General features: G+C 42.0%; 2 protein-coding genes across 3 annotated transcripts in view; both read left to right on the top strand.

Moving 5' to 3' along the window:
* Window positions 1-16,741, top strand: part of LIMS1 (LIM and senescent cell antigen-like domains 1) — a 35,528-nt gene extending 18,787 nt beyond the window's left edge. For both annotated transcript variants that reach the window (XM_009883059.1, XM_009883058.1), the window contains exons 2-10: window positions 138-297; window positions 6,538-6,604; window positions 8,615-8,735; window positions 9,602-9,751; window positions 10,937-11,087; window positions 11,910-12,002; window positions 13,384-13,432; window positions 15,620-15,695; window positions 16,530-16,741. In XM_009883059.1, coding sequence (XP_009881361.1) covers window positions 138-297; window positions 6,538-6,604; window positions 8,615-8,735; window positions 9,602-9,751; window positions 10,937-11,087; window positions 11,910-12,002; window positions 13,384-13,432; window positions 15,620-15,695; window positions 16,530-16,644 — 982 coding nt within the window. In that variant the 3' untranslated portion in view covers window positions 16,645-16,741. The remainder of the gene's footprint in view (window positions 1-137; window positions 298-6,537; window positions 6,605-8,614; window positions 8,736-9,601; window positions 9,752-10,936; window positions 11,088-11,909; window positions 12,003-13,383; window positions 13,433-15,619; window positions 15,696-16,529) is intronic.
* Window positions 16,742-19,900: 3,159 nt separating this feature from the next.
* LOC104284741 (E3 SUMO-protein ligase RanBP2-like) overlaps window positions 19,901-21,178 on the top strand; it is a 35,187-nt gene continuing 33,909 nt past the window's right edge. Inside the window, exon 1 of the mRNA XM_009883108.1 lies at window positions 19,901-19,990. Within this exon, the coding sequence (XP_009881410.1) occupies window positions 19,901-19,990 (90 nt within the window). The remainder of the gene's footprint in view (window positions 19,991-21,178) is intronic.

The following is a 21,178-nucleotide window of genomic DNA, read 5'->3' as shown; positions in this document are numbered from 1 at the left end:
ATTAAGTCCATTGGAAAACTTGTGTTGAGCTGCCTAACGTTAGGCTGATGCAGTTAGCTTTGGGGAAGAAAAAAAGAGCCCCACAACCAGTGGTGTTGCCTATTTGGGCTAATTTTCTTTCTGTTTCTTTTTTTCAGCAACATGGCGAACGCGCTTGCAAATGCCATCTGCGAGCGCTGCAGAGGTGGCTTTGCCCCTGCTGAGAAAATCGTCAACAGCAACGGCGAGCTGTACCACGAGCAGTGCTTCGTCTGCGCCCAGTGCTTTCAGCAGTTCCCCGAAGGGCTCTTCTACGAGGTAAGCCCCTGTCTCGCCCCGAGCCTGTGCCTTGTGCCTTCCTTCTCATAGAAGAAGCAACTACGGGCAGATCAGCAGTGATCAGTTCCGTGGTAAGAATGGGTCTCCAAAAGAGAGGAGAAAGAGAGGAGCCCAATAGAGGGAGAAAAAAGCAGAAACGTTTCTATGCCAATTTGGAGCACATCAGTGTGTATAACCTTATTTAAATGTGTAGCTTCATGTTATCAGAGCTGAGAAAAGAACTGCTGGAGATTTCTCTCTCAGTGCAGCCTTTTTCCCCCAAAATCTGTGCAGACAATCTGTATATCATACCAGAAATACAGAGAAAGCATACTTTTTAGAGGAGAACAGTCATATAGAAGGAAACCCCAGCATCCTGCGGTCCATAGGAGGCTTATTGCTGAGTTGAGTGAGGCCAGCATGGCATGTGAAAAGTTGCTCGTAGAGATGACCTGTAAGTCAGCATGCTGAGATTCGGGTGTGCAGACAGCCCAAACCAGACGGGGCCTATCTAGAATCAACTCTAGGTTTAACAAACTGAAGCATTGAAAATTGGTAGTTCTTACATGCTTTCAAGGGTCTAAGCCCGCTCTCACTCATATTTGTCAGCCCCAGGTAGATTGCCTTCAGCTCAGATGGGTATTTTGATATCAATGTCATTTTCTTTTGCCTTCCTCTATCGTGGGGATTGAGGTGTGGCGCAGCTATCTCAAACACAAAGTGACTTTAGTGAAAGCTTTAGACTAGTTCATAAAATATGAAGTGACTGGTATAAGGAAGGGTAGATGACGTGAGACAGGGAATCATTGTCTGAGAGATAAGGTCCTGCTCAAGTAGCTTATACTCCAACGTGCTTACAGTAGCAGTTACAGGATTTATGTCATACTGTGATCTGAAAAGGAAGGTAAGAGAGCAGTGTGCTAAAAGCACAGTGCTGTGCTCTCGCATACAGTGTGCCATCCGTGTGGCAAGAGCACAGCAGTCTGTCTTCCACAGTAGTACCTCTAATTTTACCATGTTGATGAGGAGAGGCTGAGCGAGGAGTGTGGACTGGACAAGAGACTGGCAAAGGGGATTCCTGGGGTTTGCTTTCTCTCATCTTGTTTGAGGATCAAAAGGCTTTTCAGTGCTGCAGGGATAGTGTTGCACAAATTGTGGTAAATGAGCCACTAGCGTTCCATAAGACATCAAAAGGTAAGCTGCAAGGCAGTAGCAATTAAAAAAACAACAAAACAAAACACCCCCTAGATATTTATACATTACATTACATTACAATTGTTAGTATATACTGAGCTGCTGCCTGCTTGCAGGTGTGGTGAGGAGTCCTGACGTGTTAAGACCCGAGGCAAACATAAAGTGATACAGTTTTAAAACTAAAATATTTGTAATTGTGTTAATAAAATTGTCTTAAAGCGATAAAATGTATTTTCTCTACATAATGAGTACTTTATTCATACTTTTTCTGAGTCAAAAAACAGCGGGACAATCCAGTGACCTCTTTCAGAAGGCTGAATGGTCCTTTGTTTGAGGTAAAAGTTTGAGAAATAGTGGTCTAGGCAGCCTGTATCTCCTAGGGGGTGGAGGAGGACCACAATGGAAAGAAAGTCTGAAGTTTACACCGAATCCAGGAATATTACAATGCCTCTGTTGCTCACAATGACCATATCTGAATGTCCTTGGCAGGGGCAAGTATCCTGGTAGTGTTTAAATATGTTGGATGTGGGCATTTTGTTTCCTAGTGCAACTTTGTTAACATTCATATTCATGTTGGTCTTTGAGCACTCTCTTACTGCAAAGCAGTGCTCCCTGTTAAAGACAGTAAGTCAGATGTGAGTGTCAATAGATTGTCTTGGGAATGAAAGTAGCCTTATGTACTAAACGTGTTTTGGTTAACATTGCTAGGGTTTTTTTCAGGCTGGGTAGGCGCTTTGTTCTTGAGAAATGTTACATAGAAAGTGGAAAGTTTCAGTTAAGAATAGACACTTTTTGCCACAGCTATTACAGAGGTAATTAATAATTGTGATGAGGATTAAATAAATACGTAAAGACTTGTGTGTGGCTTGAATTCATATCACCCTTCTGCCTCTAGCCTTTCTTGTGTCCACCACAAGATCTTTCAGTTTCTCTCCGCACCAGCAAGTCTGTCTGCTGTTGTTGAAGAGAGGTACTTTTGGGTCTGTTTAAGCCCTCTGACAGCCTTCAGGTGATGGCTCATAAAATCTTACCCAGCCTTCCTCCCCCATCTATAACTGGCCTGTCCTGGGCATCTTCTAGAGAGTGAAGAGGTCACTGGCTATCCCTGCTGTCCCAGCCCGCGTGCCTTTGGGGCTGTTTGAGCTGGGAAATCTGCAGCAGGGCATTCTCTTCTGTCTCTGTGCCTTTAGGGTGTCCACACATCCCATGCTGCCAGAATGGCTCTGACCTAGTACTGAAGTGGTCAGTAAGGTGATTGCAGTGGAAACCCCAGCATGCTTCCTTGTGGTGCTGCTCAGGGAGAAGGGGTGACAAGGGCACAACTTGCTCTTCTTTCATTTGACACCTTGGCATGAGCGTTAGGAGCATACTGGGTGGCAGCATTTGGGGGAGAGGAAGGGAGAGCCCTCAGCAAGTAGAGCATGGGCTCAGGTTGGCTGATGCCTAGGAGATGGCTGACAGTGCTCTGAGGACTTGAGATCATCTGTGTCACTGTCAAGAAAAAGTGACTGGAGAAGACGGGCAGAAAAGATATCTTCCTCTGGCTGGCTTAATGCACTCTTTGAGAAGATGGATGTGTTTGGAGGTGTGGCCAGGTAATGTGTTTTTCTGAGCAAGTTCCCCATGAGTAAACACAGGCATTGTTGGTGGCTCAGCATGACTTCATGTTTATTCTGTGCCCGGTTTAGCTAAGCTAGTGTTTCTTGGAAATGATTTCCAGCTCTTAGCAATCGGGAAGTCAAATATTCTTCCTCTGCCTATCGCAAGCCTTGCCGAGTTCCCCCAGTTAGTCATTAAGCTGCTTATCACATTTGCTGTCAAACGCTGCCGTGATAAGCTTTCACGCTCTGTTCCATCAGTAGGGACTGAACTGGTCAGGCTACGCAGGCAGAAATGCCAGTGCAGGTCTCCTGCGCCGCAGGATGTGTCTCCAGGCTGCCTGCAGGGACCCCCATCAGCACAGCCCCCCGTGGTCTGGCATCGGAGCCGAGCCGCTTGCAGGCACTAGCGGTGCCATGCTGGAGCAGCACCCATCCACAGCTGGGAGTTTGCACAGCGTAGCAGGGATTTTGTTGGGGTCCTCCTAAACTTATGTTAGAAATTATAATATGGATTTGTAACCAGCCAGTGTTGGTCCTGTTGCATAAGGGTGTAAGCAAGAGCTCTGTGCCTAACGTTGCATGGGACCTGCTAGGGTTTATTTGTGCTCCAGTTTGCTCGGTATTATCAGTTTAGCCTGTTTTCTTACACGCTTATCCTAAACAGAAATTAGCACAGGCACATGCCAGCAGAAATTCCGAACTCACTGTGCTTTGCCATCAGATGTGAAGTGACAGCAGTTCTGGTCTGATTTTACTCCATCACCCAGAAGCTGTGCATTCCCTAGAGCTGCTGTTGCAGAGTCTCACAACAGGGTAGAAGCGCACAGTCCTGTACTAACAGCAGCACAACAGTCAGCTTAAATGGAGAACTTCAGTGGCAGCGTGCCCAGAGGGACAGGTTGGGCACACTGTAATCAGTCAGCGGGCATTTCCTCCAACCCACATTACTCTTGGGTCCAAGAATGGCTTCTTCCTACTAGAGGCTGCCTGTTTCTCCCACTGGAGAGTGTGGGCACCTCACCTTCAGACAGGGGAGGTTAGAAGAGATGACTCCTACCCCTGGTCCAGCTGTTAGTTAAGAGCCTCTTGCTGGGTGCTTTCAGAAGAAGCCCAACCTGGTCTGTCTGCGCTGTGCCAAGGTGGGGGAGATGGAAGGGCTTAGAGATACGCATCCCACAATAGAAGAAATACGGCAAAATCCTTATGGAGTACTCACAAGAGCTATAATTGGGGAATCTGTATCGCTGTTGTTCTTGTTAATTATAAATTATTTTTTATTATTATTATTATTATTATTATTATTAGTAGTAGTAGTAGTAGTAGTAGTAGTAGTAGTATTTATCATCATCATCAGGACTTTTGTCTCCCGAATGAGATGGAGGTCCTTTCAGCTTTGGGGTTTTTCTAAGATGTTTGTAATAACTTATGGGAAGATTAAAGGAAGGTGCAGCTGTAACACGCTTGTCAGATTTGTTCCTATTCCAGTTGCACCTGGAGTGTTTTCTTAAAATGGACTTTACCAGAAACTGCCTTAGAGGAGAGGTCTTTAAAGACGCAGTTTTTGAGCGTGTCTTTCCACTAGGTTAGCTGATACAGTGGAGATCAGCTGGAGGTTATGTCATGGTGAAATGTTCTATGCAGAGCCATTTAACTCATGGACCTTTGGCAAACAATAGTCAAATGACCTTGCTTTTAAAATATGTGTTGTGGGATTTGTCATAGAAGCTCAAGGCTTTCTCTGACAGATGAACTGCTGGGTCATCCACAAAAGGCAGCACAAACGAGCCGAGAAGGTTGAAAATATAAACAAGACCGAATGGTAACCAACCTGCCTGATGCAAACCAGAGGGGAAGAAAACCCGTTTGGTCTGCCCAGATCAACCTGTGGTGGCTCTGAAATCCAAGCAAACCTAAGCATCTCCCGTTGGACCACCTGTTTATAGAAAACATGAAGATTTTGGATTTTTTTCAGTTTAAAAAGGATTTTATCCAGCTTGAAGCAAGCACGGTTCTCAATGAACCAGAAATTTCCATTACTCTTTGAGACAGTAATAACCCTCTGTATCTCAATTTAAAAAAAAAAAAAAATCTCCAGTTAAAAAAGTAATCTGTTTTAGAGTATTACACTGGAAAAACACTTGATAAATTGCTAGCAGAGACTTCTGGGGGAGTCTGTATTGACCATTTGTCTTTCTGTTCCTAGTAGGTGCAATTCAGGTTGGGCTCAGGAATTAAGTTTCTGTTTTAAAGTATCCAGTGACTTCTGGAGTGTTTCATTAGATTCCCATCCTGCCAGTGGCTCTGTATATTGCATGAGTAATTACTATATTTGTATACTTGGAATTTCATAGCATAAACCAGGCTATCTTGAAGCACGTTGCTGTATTTTCTGTCTGTGCACCAAAACTGTATTTGTGGGTAGTTATTTTGTGTTATTCGCTTGGTTTGTGTTAGACCCAGTAAAAAGAAAGGAGTGAGGTTTCCTGCTATCCCCCTTTTTCCAGTGTTTTAAACAGAGACATTCAAATCCAAACATTTCATAGCATACCTAATATTCTCTGTCTGGTTTTGACATGCTAGTTGGCATGTGTGTCTAGTAATGATGTGCCTGAAGGTATCTAAACATTTCCCCTCATTTCAGGATGTACTTGCCTACATGTTTTTACATATTCTCCAGCTAAGTTGCTAATGCAGTGCTGTAGAACTTATTTTTTGTTGCCATATGTTTTGTTTTTTTTTTCTATGTGAGCTTGAACTGCAGATGAACTTACTCTAAGCTGTGAGAAAATTCAGATCCAAATCCCTTAAGATTGGTTCCCTATTTCATCTGGTCAATGTAGTGAACTTTGATCCTTAAAATCTGGACTCAATGAGCTTAAGGGTCGTTTCCAACCTAAATGATTCTGTGAAATAAGCATCATGAAGGGAAAGCCTTATTTTCCTTTGTGTTTTGGCTGTATTGCTCCATAAATTGCAAAGATTTCTGTCCCTAGGTGTTCTTCCTCCCTCATACTTGCTTCCTCTGCCATACTGGGCCATTCCTACAGGAAATGTAGAGTGGGGAAGGGATCAAATGGGTTCAGGGAAAACACTTCTCCCCAGGAAACGTTTTTGTAAGCTAATTTCCTGCCCAGAATTTGCTCATTTGCATCAGAGTGTCAGCAGTCTGTAAAAATTCAGACGTCTCTTGTGATGTAAATGGGTGACGGAACATGCCTTACAGTCTCAGCAGTATTAGAGGAATGGTGAGCTATTAACGCTGCAGGCTAAGAGTAGCTGAATTAAGGTGGGTGGATTTAATGCCTAGCACATGGTCTGTTTTTTTGTGCAGCCCCTCATGTTTTACTATCTAATTGCATCTGGAAACAAACAGGTATGTGGCTGCATTTATGTTAAGGGCACGCTCCTCATGCCTCTAACACTCAGATTTTTTTTCCATTTGCAGTTTGAAGGGAGGAAGTACTGCGAACATGATTTTCAAATGCTTTTTGCCCCTTGTTGCCATCAGTGTGGTAAGTATTACATCGAGGTGAAACACTTCACACTGATCCCAAATAGAAACGTCTGTGGGGATGGTGTGCAGCCCTTGTGTATCTCCTCAGAGAGGTGGCCCTGTGTCGCTGAGTATGTGAACTTCCAGAATGAACTCGGCTTCAGAGAATTTGGGCAGCTGCTTTTCCTAAAGTTCATCAAACAATGGAATTTAAGCAAACAAAAAAAAAAGCTTGCATTATTTCAGTGAGTAGTTTAGGTGTTGGGCCAGTGATTCAATGAACCCATTCATCACTCCTGGTTACATACATCCACATACATGCACTCATGCAGCTGAAACTCTGCAACAAGTCTTTGTCATCAGTTTTGACTCTTGTAACCCACCTGTGCTGTCCTGCTCCACAGAAGCAGGGACAGTCTTTATCATCCAATGTTGTAATCAACAGATGGGCCAGCTGGTCCCCCTTTGTATTTTTGAAACAACTACATTTAAGACTTCAGCGTCTGATGTCAACCCTATGTAACACTGAGGGCCGTGTTTTATTTGCCACCATGGATGTAAATGCTTGCACGTTTGCTGTGCTGTAATCATTTGTATGGTTTTTTTTTACCTCCGTGTGTGACACGTCGTGCTCCGGCAGGGCTGGGAAGTCATTACTTGACTATTGCTTAAACTGGCCTGGAAGCTCTTGTGTTTCTGAGGCAGCTTGGGAAGGTGTTACAGCTTTCACATACCTCAGTGAGGCCTTTTCCCGTGTGGAGGGAGGGGTTGAGCAGATGTTACGGACTTCTGAATTCAAAGTGGTGGATGTGAACAAGCTGGGGAAGAGGAAGAAAGGGGTCAGTGGTGATTTCTGAGGAGCTACGCTCTGCCTATCTCCAGGATTTCTCCTGCCCAGCCGGCACAGCTCCCACCGCTCCTGCCCTGGCTCCTTGTATGTAGCAGCAGCTCCCTTAAAACCTCATCAAGGTCCTGTGCAGAGGTGGGCTTTGCCGCTGCTTGGATTTAGTAAGCGCAGCCATGATCAACGGGGCTGTTGTCAGCGATGAGGCCTTGAGCATTCCTGACGTTTCTGGGGTCCAGTAGGTTGTGTTCTTGAAAAGCTGTGACTGCACGGGAGCGCCACAGAGTCGGCATCGGTTACCTGCCCCATCGCTGGCCTTCGGCAGCTGTTTGAGTTGTACGTTCTCCAAAGCCAGGACTCAGCCCCCCGCGGCACTGGGAAGCTGAGCTCCTGACACATTTTAAGCAGAGCTGTTGCCCTGCACAGGGGCCTTGGCTACAACGTCCCCATAGAGAATGACTGAATCACGTGTGATGGACGTAGCTCGGCTGCCCACGCACTACAGTCACACTGCGCATGCAAAACGGTAGTTCTCACACTATTTTTTTTTTAATGCGTCGCAGGACAAGACTCCTCATGGTACACCAGAATTTGTGTGTGTTGGGTTGACTGTTCTGCAGCTTCACTGTGGCTTTGTGTTTTGACTTCGTGGAGGTTTTTTTGCAGGAGGTCCACAGCCACCCAAGCTCAGTTCTGTTGTGCTTGAAGTATAGAGCCCCTTCAAGGCTTGGTCCTAGTGGAGTAGAAACCACTACTATGTACGTGACAAGTTAAAATTGTCATCTTCTAAAATAAAAGAAGGAGAAAGATTATTAGGACACAATAAAGCTATATTATGTGAAGAACTCCATATATTTCTTCACAGCTTGAGAACAGATAAGTAAAAACAGGGAAAGGACTGGAAAAGGATGATTGCAGGAAGAAGGTGGAGTGTGAGTGTAGAAGGGCTTGTATGTAAAGAACAGAAGGTTCTTTATGTACATCAGCAAGGACGTTTTCTTCTGACCCATAACAAAAAACCCAAATTCCAGAGTTTAGAACCAGAACTGCAATACTGGAAGCAATGTATCCTACAAGATTTTGGTGGGGAGGAAGAAGATGATGACATTGTAGCAATTTGGTTGTGGGTTGCTTTTAACTTTGTCTAGCATGTTTTTTTACATCCTGGTATTGTGTTTCTTACAGGTGAGTTCATTATTGGTCGTGTTATTAAAGCGATGAACAATAGTTGGCATCCAGAGTGCTTCTGCTGTGATATCTGCCAACAAGTATTGGCCGATATTGGATTTGTCAAGAATGCTGGCAGGTAGATCTTCATCCTTCCTTCTGTTACTGGTCATGAATGAAATAAACTAAGAGTGGGGACTGAGAGGTTTTGGTTCCTGAAGCTTTGCAGCTGAGGTAGAGCAACTGAAGCGTCTTTTGTGGGGAAAAGGTCTAAGAGTGCATCACAAAACTAAGAATAGGTATCCTAAAATATACACTTAAAATATTAACAGTTTACCTACTTAATACCAGGTTTCTCAGCAAACATGTTCTCTACCTGGTAACACTTTGGGCCATTGTGATACACAAGAAGAGAGAAAACTTTCAGATACAGAAGCATTGTCTTTATTTTCTTAATATCAGTTTTTACTTTCTTTTTCCAACTTGGGTTTCCAATTTTGGTCTAGTTTAGCACCTTATTTATTAATAATTGCTTTAAGTTCAGTGGGACACTTCACAGGGTAGGATGTTTTTACCAGCTGTGATCACAAGAATGTTTTACAACATTCTATGGCCATTAGCTTCATATGTATAATATGATATACATAGTTAATTACAGAATTAGAACCTTTGTCATCATGCAGCTTCCAATCTAATTTTTTAAGATTTTGAGAGTAAAAAATTCAGCTATGAGAACATATTATAAACTTTGTTTTCTGTGTTTCAACACATCTTGAAAACTCAAATGAGCTGAAGAAATTATATCCTTGTGGTGACAGAAAATAAAATTATAGCCCTCCCTCTCCTGAACTTGGTTTGCCTAACAAGGAAATTGTTTTAAAGACTATTTTCCCTTAAAGGGATGATTGAAATGAAATTCTAATAGATTTTTTTGTTTATATTTTGCACTGCAGTACATGGTACCACTACTTACCTTACTTATCTCTCTTTTTTGTGCTGTTTCAGACATCTCTGCCGTCCTTGCCATAACAGGGAAAAAGCCAGAGGCCTGGGAAAGTACATTTGCCAGAAGTGTCATGCCATTATTGACGAACAGCCTCTCATATTCAAAAATGATCCTTATCACCCTGATCATTTCAACTGTGCAAACTGCGGGTAACTTGTGTTCTGCAAAAGAAAACAGGAAAATGCCGGGTTTATTTGCTTTGTCGATTTACATCTTAAAGTGAAAACCTGTCCTGTAGAACCGGCAGGAGGGGTGGGGTTTGGGCCAGATGTGTGTTACTGCTTTTTGGGATGGTGGAGTTCGGCCTTTAGTTCAAACACCAGCTGACTAGTCGGGGAGTAAAGGTAGGTTGGACTTTGCAGGACAAAGTGGTACCTTACAAAATAAGAAGTACGGACGCACATAACAGTTTCTGTAGCAGCGATATGATAGCTTGTTATTCTGCTCTGAGAGGAAGAAAAGCTGTCCTCTTTGGCTGCTGGAGTTACCATCTTGCCTATGTTATTTGTTTTCAGTTGGGTGGCATGCAAACTTTGTTCTCTCCTTTTAAGGCCCGTCTTTTCCTTAGAAGCTGTCTCCCACCTCATTTTATCAGCTTCTGCAACTGCAGTACATGAAGCTGCACACTTCTACATCCTGCCTCGATGCAGAGATTGGGGGGCATAGTAGGATATAGCACGGATTATTAGTTGTTTATTTCTGGTGCAAAGGAAGCTATCGTTTCAGTGCTGTAGCAAAGGCTGATTTGAATAACAACGTGGTGGTGTGTCAGTGGCAACCAGTTGAGAGCATTAGCGAGTACAGTCACGCTTTGTTCTCGGTATTCCAACCGTGCAAATTACTAAGAAGTAGAGTATATGAGATTCTGCAATTGGCAATGAATAAACATAGCTAGCTCATAGTTTTCTTTCTCTGAAGTTTGATACAACAGAGAAAATGTACCTAGATGTAGAGGACTACTGTTTACTTTCAGTTAGTTATGCAAATCTAAAATAAATGGGTGAGGAGTGCCAGAATGTAAGCCAAACATGTCTACAGCTTGCACACACACATTTGTGCTACATAACCAGAATGCAAAATGACAACAGCTCAGTAGCTGTTTTCAGAGACTTAGTGCATCTCGCTTAGCAGCCTCTTCTCAGTTTACTGTGGACTTGATCAGTCTTGAACTATATTGAACTGTGTCATATTTGCTGCTGCTGCATTACTGTAGTACAAACGCAATTTCTAAAACAAATGCTAAAAATTAATTTTTTTTTCTTTTCAGAAACTCTCAAGAGTTGACATCGTTCAGTGCCTTTATTCATGCTCTCAATTCATTAACTTTTGAACAGGAAGGAACTTACTGCTGATGCTCGTGAGTTGAAGGGAGAATTGTACTGCTTACCCTGCCATGACAAAATGGGTGTCCCCATCTGTGGGGCGTGTAGAAGACCAATTGAAGGCCGTGTGGTGAATGCCATGGGCAAACAATGGCACGTGGAGGTAAACATCAGATGCTGTATATTGTCTTTTACAAATGTAAACATTAACATACTTAACTGAGATTTTGCTGATCAATTTCAATGAAAGGATTAGCAAAGTATGCAGCAATGGTTAGTAAATGCCTTCTCCTAATCCCATCTTCAACCTTCTTGTGGCTGCTCTTCCGCTGTGAAATAGGAGTTATTTCCTACCTTACAGAGAGCTTTGACTGTGAAACTAAAATCAGTAATCAAAGGAAGCACTGTGAGGTCCTTACGAAAGAAAATTTCAGAGTGCAAAGCAGTACATGTGGAAAGGCAGTAAATTCTGTGGCAACCATATTGTTACTGAGCATCATAATACGAGGGTGACTGTGTCTTCCATAGTCGCCTGTCATGTAAATATCTCTAAAGCACTTTCTGTGAGAGTTTGTATTTCGAGGCCATGTACAAGATTTAGTTCCACATCTTCCATACAAATGGACAACAGTCCATTCCTTCTGTGGTTTTGAAAATCTCCTCCAGCAAATGCTTTCTTCCTGACAGCGTAATGTTGGTGCAAATTATGTAAAATCTCTTCATTTTGTTCATTAATAACGTATGAGCATCCCTTTACCTGATTTTTTTTTTTGGTAACTTTTGGATTGAAATGTTGAATACATTAAAAGGACTGTTATTTCAGTGGTCTAAAATGTACAAAGTTTTACTTCTCATTTTCAGGATGGCACAGGTAGCTCAGTAGACTTCAGTCATGTTCAGTGCTGGGCTTGGTTGGTTTGCTTTCCAGAAAAAAATACCATTACTTCCAAACAAACCAAAAAAATTTATGTCATTTTCTTCGTAGCATTTTGTTTGTGCAAAATGTGAAAAGCCATTCCTGGGTCATCGTCATTACGAGAGAAAAGGCTTGGCGTATTGTGAAACCCACTACAATCAGGTAAGGTTGTATATTTTTTAAAATGGTGTTAATTGGTAAACTTGTTAATTGGTTTTATTAGATAGAGATCGAAAACCGTGGACATTCTTCTGTTTTCTTATAGGCCACTGTGGGTGTAGATGCAGATGTTCTGCAACTGTTCTGTTGCAGCTAATTTATGTGGGTTTTTCTATACATCAGTCTGGTATTGAGAAAGAGAACTGCAGGTATTCCTCAAAAGCTAGCCAGGACAATCAGTATCGAGTTGTTCTTCAAGCTTAGTCGTACTTAAGTAGAGCTGTTATGAGCTTTTACACGGCTGTGGGATCAGAGCAGCTAATGATACCCAGTCCTTCTCAAGAAGCTAAAGATTTGCCACTCAGTAGCTGCGGTTTAAGATGAGGTCCTCGTGAGTAGTGTGGTTTTCCCTACAGCTGCTTCTCTAAAATGACTGTGTGTTAACATGCTCTGCATGACCCAGCGCATTCATGAGGTTGCTGAAGACTGTGACGACTACGTTTGTCAGAGAACACCACCTAGTGACCACTTGCATTCATATAGGACTTACATACCATGGTACCATCTCTCTCCAGACTCCCTTACCACGATGTATAGACCTTTTCATTTGAAAGCCATCTGCCTTGTGCCACGTCCACCTCTTCGCTTGTAGAAATGCAAGATGAGGGGTTACACCGGGGAGTTGTAAGGCATCTGCTAATTACAGATGGATTCTTAATTTGTCAGTGATTAAGGGCAGATGATTGAAATGTTGCTGGCATACTTGTAGACGATAAATGCCATGACATTAGTAGTAATAGTGTTGAAGCCGTCATGGGGCAAGTACATGGGTGTCTTTTACTAGGTTAACTACTGCAGTTAGGAAAAATACGTGAAATTTTGGGAACTTCTTAACTGTTACATTGTGGACAAATGTTAAGCCTGGAAATAGAATGAATAATTTTGGGCCTAAATTTCCCTTTTTTTTTAAATAAAAATAACATTTATTTACAGTTTTTGACAGAAACAGCAATATTTTGTTCTAGTCATGCATGCAAGTCCAAATGTTAAATTGGCTGATTAGTAACGACGTGTATGTGACACCGACTGCTGTGTTTCAAATATTCAGGATTAAAGAAATGTTAAAACAAAACAAAATTGTATTTACAGAGGATCAAACAGATGTAAACAGATGTTTTCATCTTTAAATTGTAAAGACCTTTTGTGATGAGATGATGCAAAACGTACTTGGCAAACCAAACCAGACTTTCCAGCGTTCTCTTTACTGAAATAAATAGGAAAGCTGTTATGCTCATCAGCTGAAATATAGTTATTTTGTTAATTTGAAAATCTACCCTCGATAAATAATTACATTAAAAATTCATTAATTCTCTTTCATCTTCAGCTGTTTGGTGATGTTTGTTTCCATTGCAACCGTGTGATTGAAGGAGATGGTAAGCACTGTTCTAACTGTTTCCTTCATTTTCCTTTCTGATGGAAGTTCTGTTTAAAAGTGGAAATAAGGGGAAAGCAGCTCCCTGTTGAATCCTTGATTATTCTCATTAAAACAAAACCAGCCATTCTCTTAATCAGAAATTAGGTTAAAGATGATTAGTCAGAGACCAAATGGTGTTTCATGATGATGTGGAAGACCACCCAGTGACTGAAGAGAACTGTGGTCAACTGGAAACCCTTCAGTAACGTGCAAAGGCCAGGGATGGTGGGACATGCACAGAGGTGGCTTCCTGCCCCACCAGCTTCAAAAAAGAACGCGGGCAAAGGCAAGGATGACCACACACGCATCTCCTCAACAAATTTAGAGATTATGAACCAAATTTGAAAAAGTAGATATTGAAAGATGTGGGTGGGCACTCTAAGGGATATTTTTAAAGTGCCTAGTTTCCATTATTTCAGTTTGGTTCCTAGACATATCTACCTGTCTATCACAGGCACCTGTCTTTTGAAACTCTAGGCTGATGATAATGTCACAAAACCAGGGAAGATGTGTCCTATAAAGGCAGAACTGGATGCAAGTGTTTTAAGTTTGGGGGTTTATTTTGGGGGTGGAGGAAGTGTTTTGAAGGTTGGGTTGTGTTTTGGTTTTTTTTGACAACCAGCTATGATAAAATGCCAAAAACCAAATTATTCTACCTGAAATAATGCAACATTATTATGTGCCTATTTACCCCTGCCTGAAGTAAATAGTGTAATACCAGCGTTAGCCTCACCTAAGCCGAAGCCATTAGCAAAGTGGGAGGAAGCCTCTACCATGTGAAAAAAAGACATAAAGTAGTTTACAGTCATGTAAATATAGGGTGGGACTTACATTCCAGAGATGTGCTTTCCCCACCTTTTCTGGACCGGACTATACCTGCAGAACGACAATCCAGAACGCCTTGGAGGAAACAGTGTCCTCCTTTTCATTAAAATCCTACTAGAATGAGTAGAACTGGATCTTGGGTGAATGAATAAATTCAGCCATGTCTGATAACTGCATTTCTGTATGTTTCTAATGTTACACCACATAATCTGACACGCATATTGTATGTTTTGGTCTCTGAACTGAACAGAACGTGGTGTAATGCAGTAATTTCTTTATTTTCAACGTACGTTGTCAATTAGTTTACATTTCTTCTTTTATTTCTGCTCACAAATTTGACACTGCTGTCACAAATGATGAGTATCTGGTATTATTCTCTCTCGGGTCAAACAAACATCTGTGGCAGCAGTTTTTCAGGAGGGCGTCCATGACTATTACAGAGGTTGCTTGGGAGCTTTCGTCTGACTAGTATTATTTTGGCAAGTAGTGGAATAACTATGCTTCTGTGGATGTTGCCCCATGTTACAGGGAAAAAAGCTCTGCATGACAATGCTCTGGCTCTGTTTGTTGTTGACAAAATGCTGTATTTTATGAGAAAACCATTCTCCTGCATCTTCTAACTTAGATTAAGACAAGAGGCAAATTTTGGCAGGGGAAAGTGGAAAGATACATTGAAAGAGAGGAGCAACAGAAGACAGATTGAGATACACAACAAAGAGAAAATAGTTACTTTCTCTCCAAAGCAAAGAATAAAAATATATTCAAGTTTGTCTTGACCAAGTAATTTATCCCATGGGTCTATAATTTTTTTCACCTTGGTAGTGCTGATTTACCAGCAGTGTCCTGACTGTTGGCTTCAAGTTATTTTCAGGCAAGTTGATGGCACTGCGGTCAGAACAGGAGCTGAGAAATGAAACCGAATGAAAACATAAGCACCTTCTTGCTGGATTGCTTTTCAGCTGAAAAAGTCTCCTGATAAAGTTGGAAACACAGCCTCATGAAACAGTTACCTGAGGTCAGCGTGCTATGGGATGAGGTGGAAGCAGGCAACAGGAGGCAGAAATAGGTTAAACTGGTCTTGCTGGTGAACACAGAGTTGTATGTACCCTCGGAGACAGCTTTATCAATGCTTCACTGTCCTGCTACACTACACTCACGTGTGCCTTCTTCGCCGTGCCACGTTGTTTTTACGGTCCTTAATACTTAATACAAGAATCAAATGACTGTTCTTCCTGCCTCGTGAACGTGTAAGCTTAACATTTTTGTAATACCTTTTTTTTCTTTTCTGTAATGCTAATTATTTCCTTTTTTTTTCTTCTAGTTGTGTCTGCTCTGAATAAGGCATGGTGTGTAAACTGTTTCGCTTGTTCAACTTGCAACACTAAGTTAACACTTAAGTAAGTTTATCAATAGGTGTGATGCCTTCAAAACATATCAGTGATTATCTTTAAAATGTAGATGTTGCTATCCTGTTACTGGTACAGTATGAAAACCATATAAGCATTGAAAAAAATACGTTTATCTTTCTTCCTCTTGCTCCACTTACTAATTTACATCTCTTTTAGCTGTCTGTTCAGGTCTTCTTTCAGTTGGTCTTCTTAACTCTTCTCCTTTTCTGTCCTTTATTTTTTCTGTGTTTAACTCTAAAGGGATAAGTTTGTTGAAATTGATCTAAAACCTGTCTGCAAACACTGTTATGAGAAAATGCCAGATGAATTTAAGCGACGACTTGCCAAACGGGAACGTGAAGCAAAGGATAAAGAGAAGCAGAAAAAGAAAAAGCCAATCTGTTTGTAAACTTTTTTTCCTTCTCACCGCCACCTCTGCTCCTTTCTTCTTTGGTCAGTGCTAAGGATGCTTTTATTTTAAGTTTTGGCATGAATTTATGGCAAGCAAACCTTAAATATTTTTCACACAACTGCAACTTGAAATATTAACTTGTTATTCCGTTATCTTATGTTTATTCTGTTTAGCTCTACAGTTAGGTTTGAAAGGCTTTTTAAATGACACAGTTAATAAAAATGGACATTTGGGTAAAAACTGCGTAACTCACTCAACAGGGTATTGTAACTACTGTCTACAATGTATAACCTTGTGAAAGTAACTCCATATATATGTATAAATTGCAGTTGTAATGTTTTGCCTGTGCACATTTAATAGGATACTTCTCAAAATTTTTTTCACTATCCCTGCTGCTAAAACTTTTTCTGGTTTTTGCCTTGTCGTTTTAGGAATAAATTTGTTGAGTTTGATATGAAGCCTGTCTGCAAAAAGTGTTATGAGAAGTTTCCTCTAGAGCTGAAGAAAAGACTGAAGAAACTAGCTGAAACTTTGGGAAGGAAGTAAAGACTTCATCTGCTCTCCCCTTCCTTTGTGAAAATCTTAAATATATTACCTGGGGAGGGGGGCTGCTTTGAGGCTGCAATCAGACAACAAATAATGAGTATGCCAGAAGGGGATCAAATCGATACATCGTGAGATTCTCTGCTCTCTATACATGTATGCTTATTTGTTGATAAACAGACCGTACTTCCAAACTAAATTAAATAGTAGCTCACCTGAAAAGTTTCTGACCCTGATAATACAGTTGAACTGATGCAAGCGGCACATTCTGCACAGTAATCTCTGCAGAAATTTACAGACAGAAAATTTGCTTGTGAATGAATACCCGCAAAAACAAACTGTGCAAATGTGTTCAACTTTAGGGGCATGTGTTGTCATTTATATTAATGAAAGTATTAACCTTCAAATTAAGCATGCACACAAAAATTGCCCAAGTCAAGTGACTCCGGCAAGAAACCAACATACTTTGCCTCGTGGAAAAATTCACGCTTGGATTTCAGGCCAAGTCATCTCATTAAAGGAGTTTTGTTTCAGATGGTTTGAAAAGTATCGGATTTCTAAATACAGTCAGTGTACAAATGACCTACTTCTGAATGATTACGCTCACATGGTGAATCTTTGTACATCAGGCTTAGCATGAAATACCTATATGAAATGTATATTCCTATTGCAAGAAATGAGCATACTCAGAACTACTTGAATTTTGCTATATTCCACTCAAAATAACACATTAACTTTTATATATGCTTTTGCATTCTATTTACTTTTTGTGCCTTATTCTGCTGGACCATACATAACAGTGTTCCATTAAATATATATATAGTTTTATTTTTTATTTCATATTTTTATGCAGAAACTATATACAAGGTATTTTCAAAAGATAACATACTTTGCCTTAATTATAAAGGATGTGAGAAGTATTTTATTTCAAATGTGAACACCTGAGCTTAAAATTTAGCTTCTAGACTTCCTTAATTTTCAGAATAATACTGAAAATGCCTATTACAATTAACTGGCGAGATTACTTTTACACCTATGAGTGTAAATATAAAAGGTTTGATCCTGCTAGGATCTGTTTCTTTAGCCATCCTCAAGAACTGAGCTCACAAATCTTCAGAATTCCTTATAACATACATGTAATTGTTTTATACTATTGACTTCTGTCCATGCAAATCTGTTTTGTTTTTCCCTTTCTTATAGAAAATACAGTTACTTAGGGCTTCTTGAAGGTACTACATTACAAAGTACGCAAATATTTTTTTTTATATTAGTGACTGAAACAGGTTTTATGTAATTACCTCATAGGAAGTAAAATTTTCTTTCCTGTTTATGAAAAATTAGTTGCTTTAAAACATCTGCTTTCCAGTGTCATCAATAAAGGCTATGTTATTAAACCTTGTATCACCTCTCTTAAATGAGTGCTGTGAAGGGTGGGAAAGCAACTAGGCTATCTTGGTTCCTTATGCTTTTAACTGTGACTTTATGTAAATACTTCCTTATTATCCTGATTTAAAGGAGACATACGCCTTTCCTAACTATCGCTCTGTAATTCTTAGGTTCGTGAAAGAAACCGCAGTTTGTTTCATAAAGAACAGCTTGATTCTTCTGGATGTTTTCTGAATTGGCACGGTCGCTAGGTTTTCCTAAAGAAAAGAACTTGTCTGAGTTTAAAATGTACACTTTCCTATCAACTTTTCCTCTCCTCCTTTCATCATTATGAAACTGTCACCGTAAACTTCCAGTGTAGTGCTAGGTAGGGTATTTTTCAACTATTTTATCCTACATAGTTATTGAATGCCATAACAGTTCAGTAACTGAATGCAGTCCTGACTGTGTTAAAGACTGGAAAAGCTTAAAATGTCCCCAAAAAACGTTTACATAACTAGCATGGTAGCACTGTTGGGATTTTGGACCGTGCCGTGGATTCAGTAGACCATACTCAGCCATGCTTCCTTGAAATTGTACCTTCTTTTTCTAGGTTTTTCATGTTACACTGACTGTACACCTTTTCCTTCAGTCTATGCATGCACAGCCTTACTGCTCAAGGAGTCGGGAAGGGTCCCTGACCCTGAGGCTAAATGGCAAGACTTGGCTTATGTCCACGTTGCATGGGGTTACATCCATCCACAACACAGCCGCCTCGTTTCTGCTGTGCAGCCGCAGGTCTCCTCTCGACTCTGTGGCCCTGTGGCCCTAACACGGGATGGGGTTGTTTTCTGTTTCCAAGTTCCTGATGTTGAACACTGACCTACAGTTCACCGAGGCAGCGGGTTCTATTTCATGAACATAAATAAGCGTGTGTATCTCAGACCCTGCAATGTAGGGCTGAGAGCATCTGAGGGTACTTGAGGGTTCAAAGCCTGAAGAATCATGGAAAAATGTTGGTTTGAAGGGACTGCTAGAGATTGGCTAGCCCAACCATCTGCTCAAAGCCAGTCTCACTTCAGTGCTGGGTCAGTACTGAAGGTCTTGCTCAGCCAAGCTGTGAGCATATCCATCTGGGAGATTTCCCAGAGCTTTGTGGGCAATATGTTCCAGTGCTTAGTCACCCTCGTGGTGATTTTTTTTTTTATTATTGGAGTTCTATCTCGAGTGGCAGGCTCCCCCAATCCACACTGCTCTCTTGGGAGCTGTGTTTGGAGTGAACTGTCATTGAAATAATATCCCTGGACATTGTTTTGAAGAGGATTAATTAAAAGCAGTTGCAAAACAGAGCCAGGGAGCAAGCTAGCAATTAGGCAGCCTGGACAATTACAGGTCTGGTGTTGAAGCTGACTTCCTGGCCTGTCAGTATTACAAATAGTTCACATAGCTGGACATACTTTGCCGAAAGAGGCAGAGTTTATTATTGGTTTTCTACCCATGACCCCTTCTAGGTCTCTCAAAGGTGGCTGTGAGCCTGGGATGGGGGAATGGATGCCTCAGAAGCTTTGCCCCTTTCTGCTGCATGGGATCAGTCACACGTGGGCAAGAGATTCCTTTTGAAGCTCCTGCTTAGAATAACAGTCGGCAACACTTCAGAAATCCCAATGGACATAGCTGTAGGCGGAAGAAGCTGAGCCTAAAGCCCTTCTGCTGCTGGCAGTGGCAAGCCCTGTGCCCTGTTCCAATGGCTAGGTAGCAAGCCAAGCTGAGCACAGTTAGGTTGCAGGGACAGCACTAAAGTCAACGGCTGTCCTACCAGGTGAGTTGCCTTCCTAGTGTTGCGACCACCAGGGACAACACAGGGGGTGCCACTTTCCACAGGGATGGGCAACAGATGGTGACCAGTGTCAAGGCAGTGGACCTTGTCTGTATGAAGGCAATTTCCCGTGCCTTCCCATCAGCTGAAGAGAAGAAATTTCCTCCAGTGAGCCAGCGGAGCCAAATCAGTGTTTTCCTCTGCACTAGCACCAAGACTTTCATAACTTAGCCTAGAAGGTGCTGATAAATTATTTGGTAACCCCAGCTGTAGACACACCATTCAAAAAAGTACACAGAAAAAAAGATCTTTCTTCTTAGGGAATTAAATCCAACATCTAAATACATCACCATTAATAGAGCAAACAATACGACAATAAGGTTAATCCTTTCAACCAGGGTGTTACATGGATGCTGCTGGTCTCCTTACAGGAACAAGTTGGGTTAAGTTTATTTTTCTGGCACAGATGGCAAGATCTTTGGTGATGTCAGTATTTTTTAAGTGTAGCAGGAATTGTATGGCTGTTAATGGGTTGCTTCAGACTGAGAATGGGACAAATTTTTAATTACACTTCTCCAGAGACAGACCCCAGTGGCCTCATTTTGACAGAAGTGCGTGAACTGGCAGAGGAGAGATGAGATGGGCAATTCCAGCGAGCAGAATCTGATGCTGCCAGCTGGGAATTGCACCACCGGTGCTCAGCACCACCGACCTCTCACAGCTGCAACTTGCAAATTCCTCCCGTCTTGAGGGCTGCTGATCTCATTATCTTCTGATCCACGTTCCCAGCTATGCTTCAGGACGATAACAAAGAGTGTAATTATGCTATTCACAGTGCCTGGAAAACAACAGTTTCTCACCGTTAACTACTAGAATGTTTGGAAACTCATTTTTCAGAGCACTGGATCTCGGCGATAAGGCCATGGTCATGGATTAAACTTAAAATTTATAGTTGTGGTCAGCCGCAAGATGCAGTATTAGGTGAGACAAGGCTGAAGCTCGGTTCCACACAGGCGAAGACCTTCTGTGGCAGCTAAGGCCCAGGCACGAAGGGAAGCCGGTCTAGTAACAACGGAGCGAAGATCAGTCGCCCCTTAAAGCTGAGGGGGATCCAAAGACGAGGCAGCCCGGAGCCCTTACCCCGGCCCCGCTCGCCGGCCGCTCGGCACCCCTGCGCCCCTCACCCGGGGCTGGCTCCGGCCAACGGGGCGAGGAGAGGACCTACCATCCCCTCACCGGCCCGATCCCTTCAGCCGAGGGAGGAGAGAGGCCTGCACCCCCCTCCCGACACCGGCACCGCACCGTGAGGCCGCGCTCCTCCCGCCCCGCCCGCTCTCCTCCACACACACCCCCCCC

Source organism: Charadrius vociferus, unplaced genomic scaffold (genome assembly GCF_000708025.1).
Source record: "Charadrius vociferus isolate BGI_N301 unplaced genomic scaffold, ASM70802v2 scaffold92, whole genome shotgun sequence".
Taxonomy (NCBI): domain Eukaryota; kingdom Metazoa; phylum Chordata; class Aves; order Charadriiformes; family Charadriidae; genus Charadrius; species Charadrius vociferus.
This window is presented reverse-complemented; position numbering and strand designations above follow the sequence as displayed.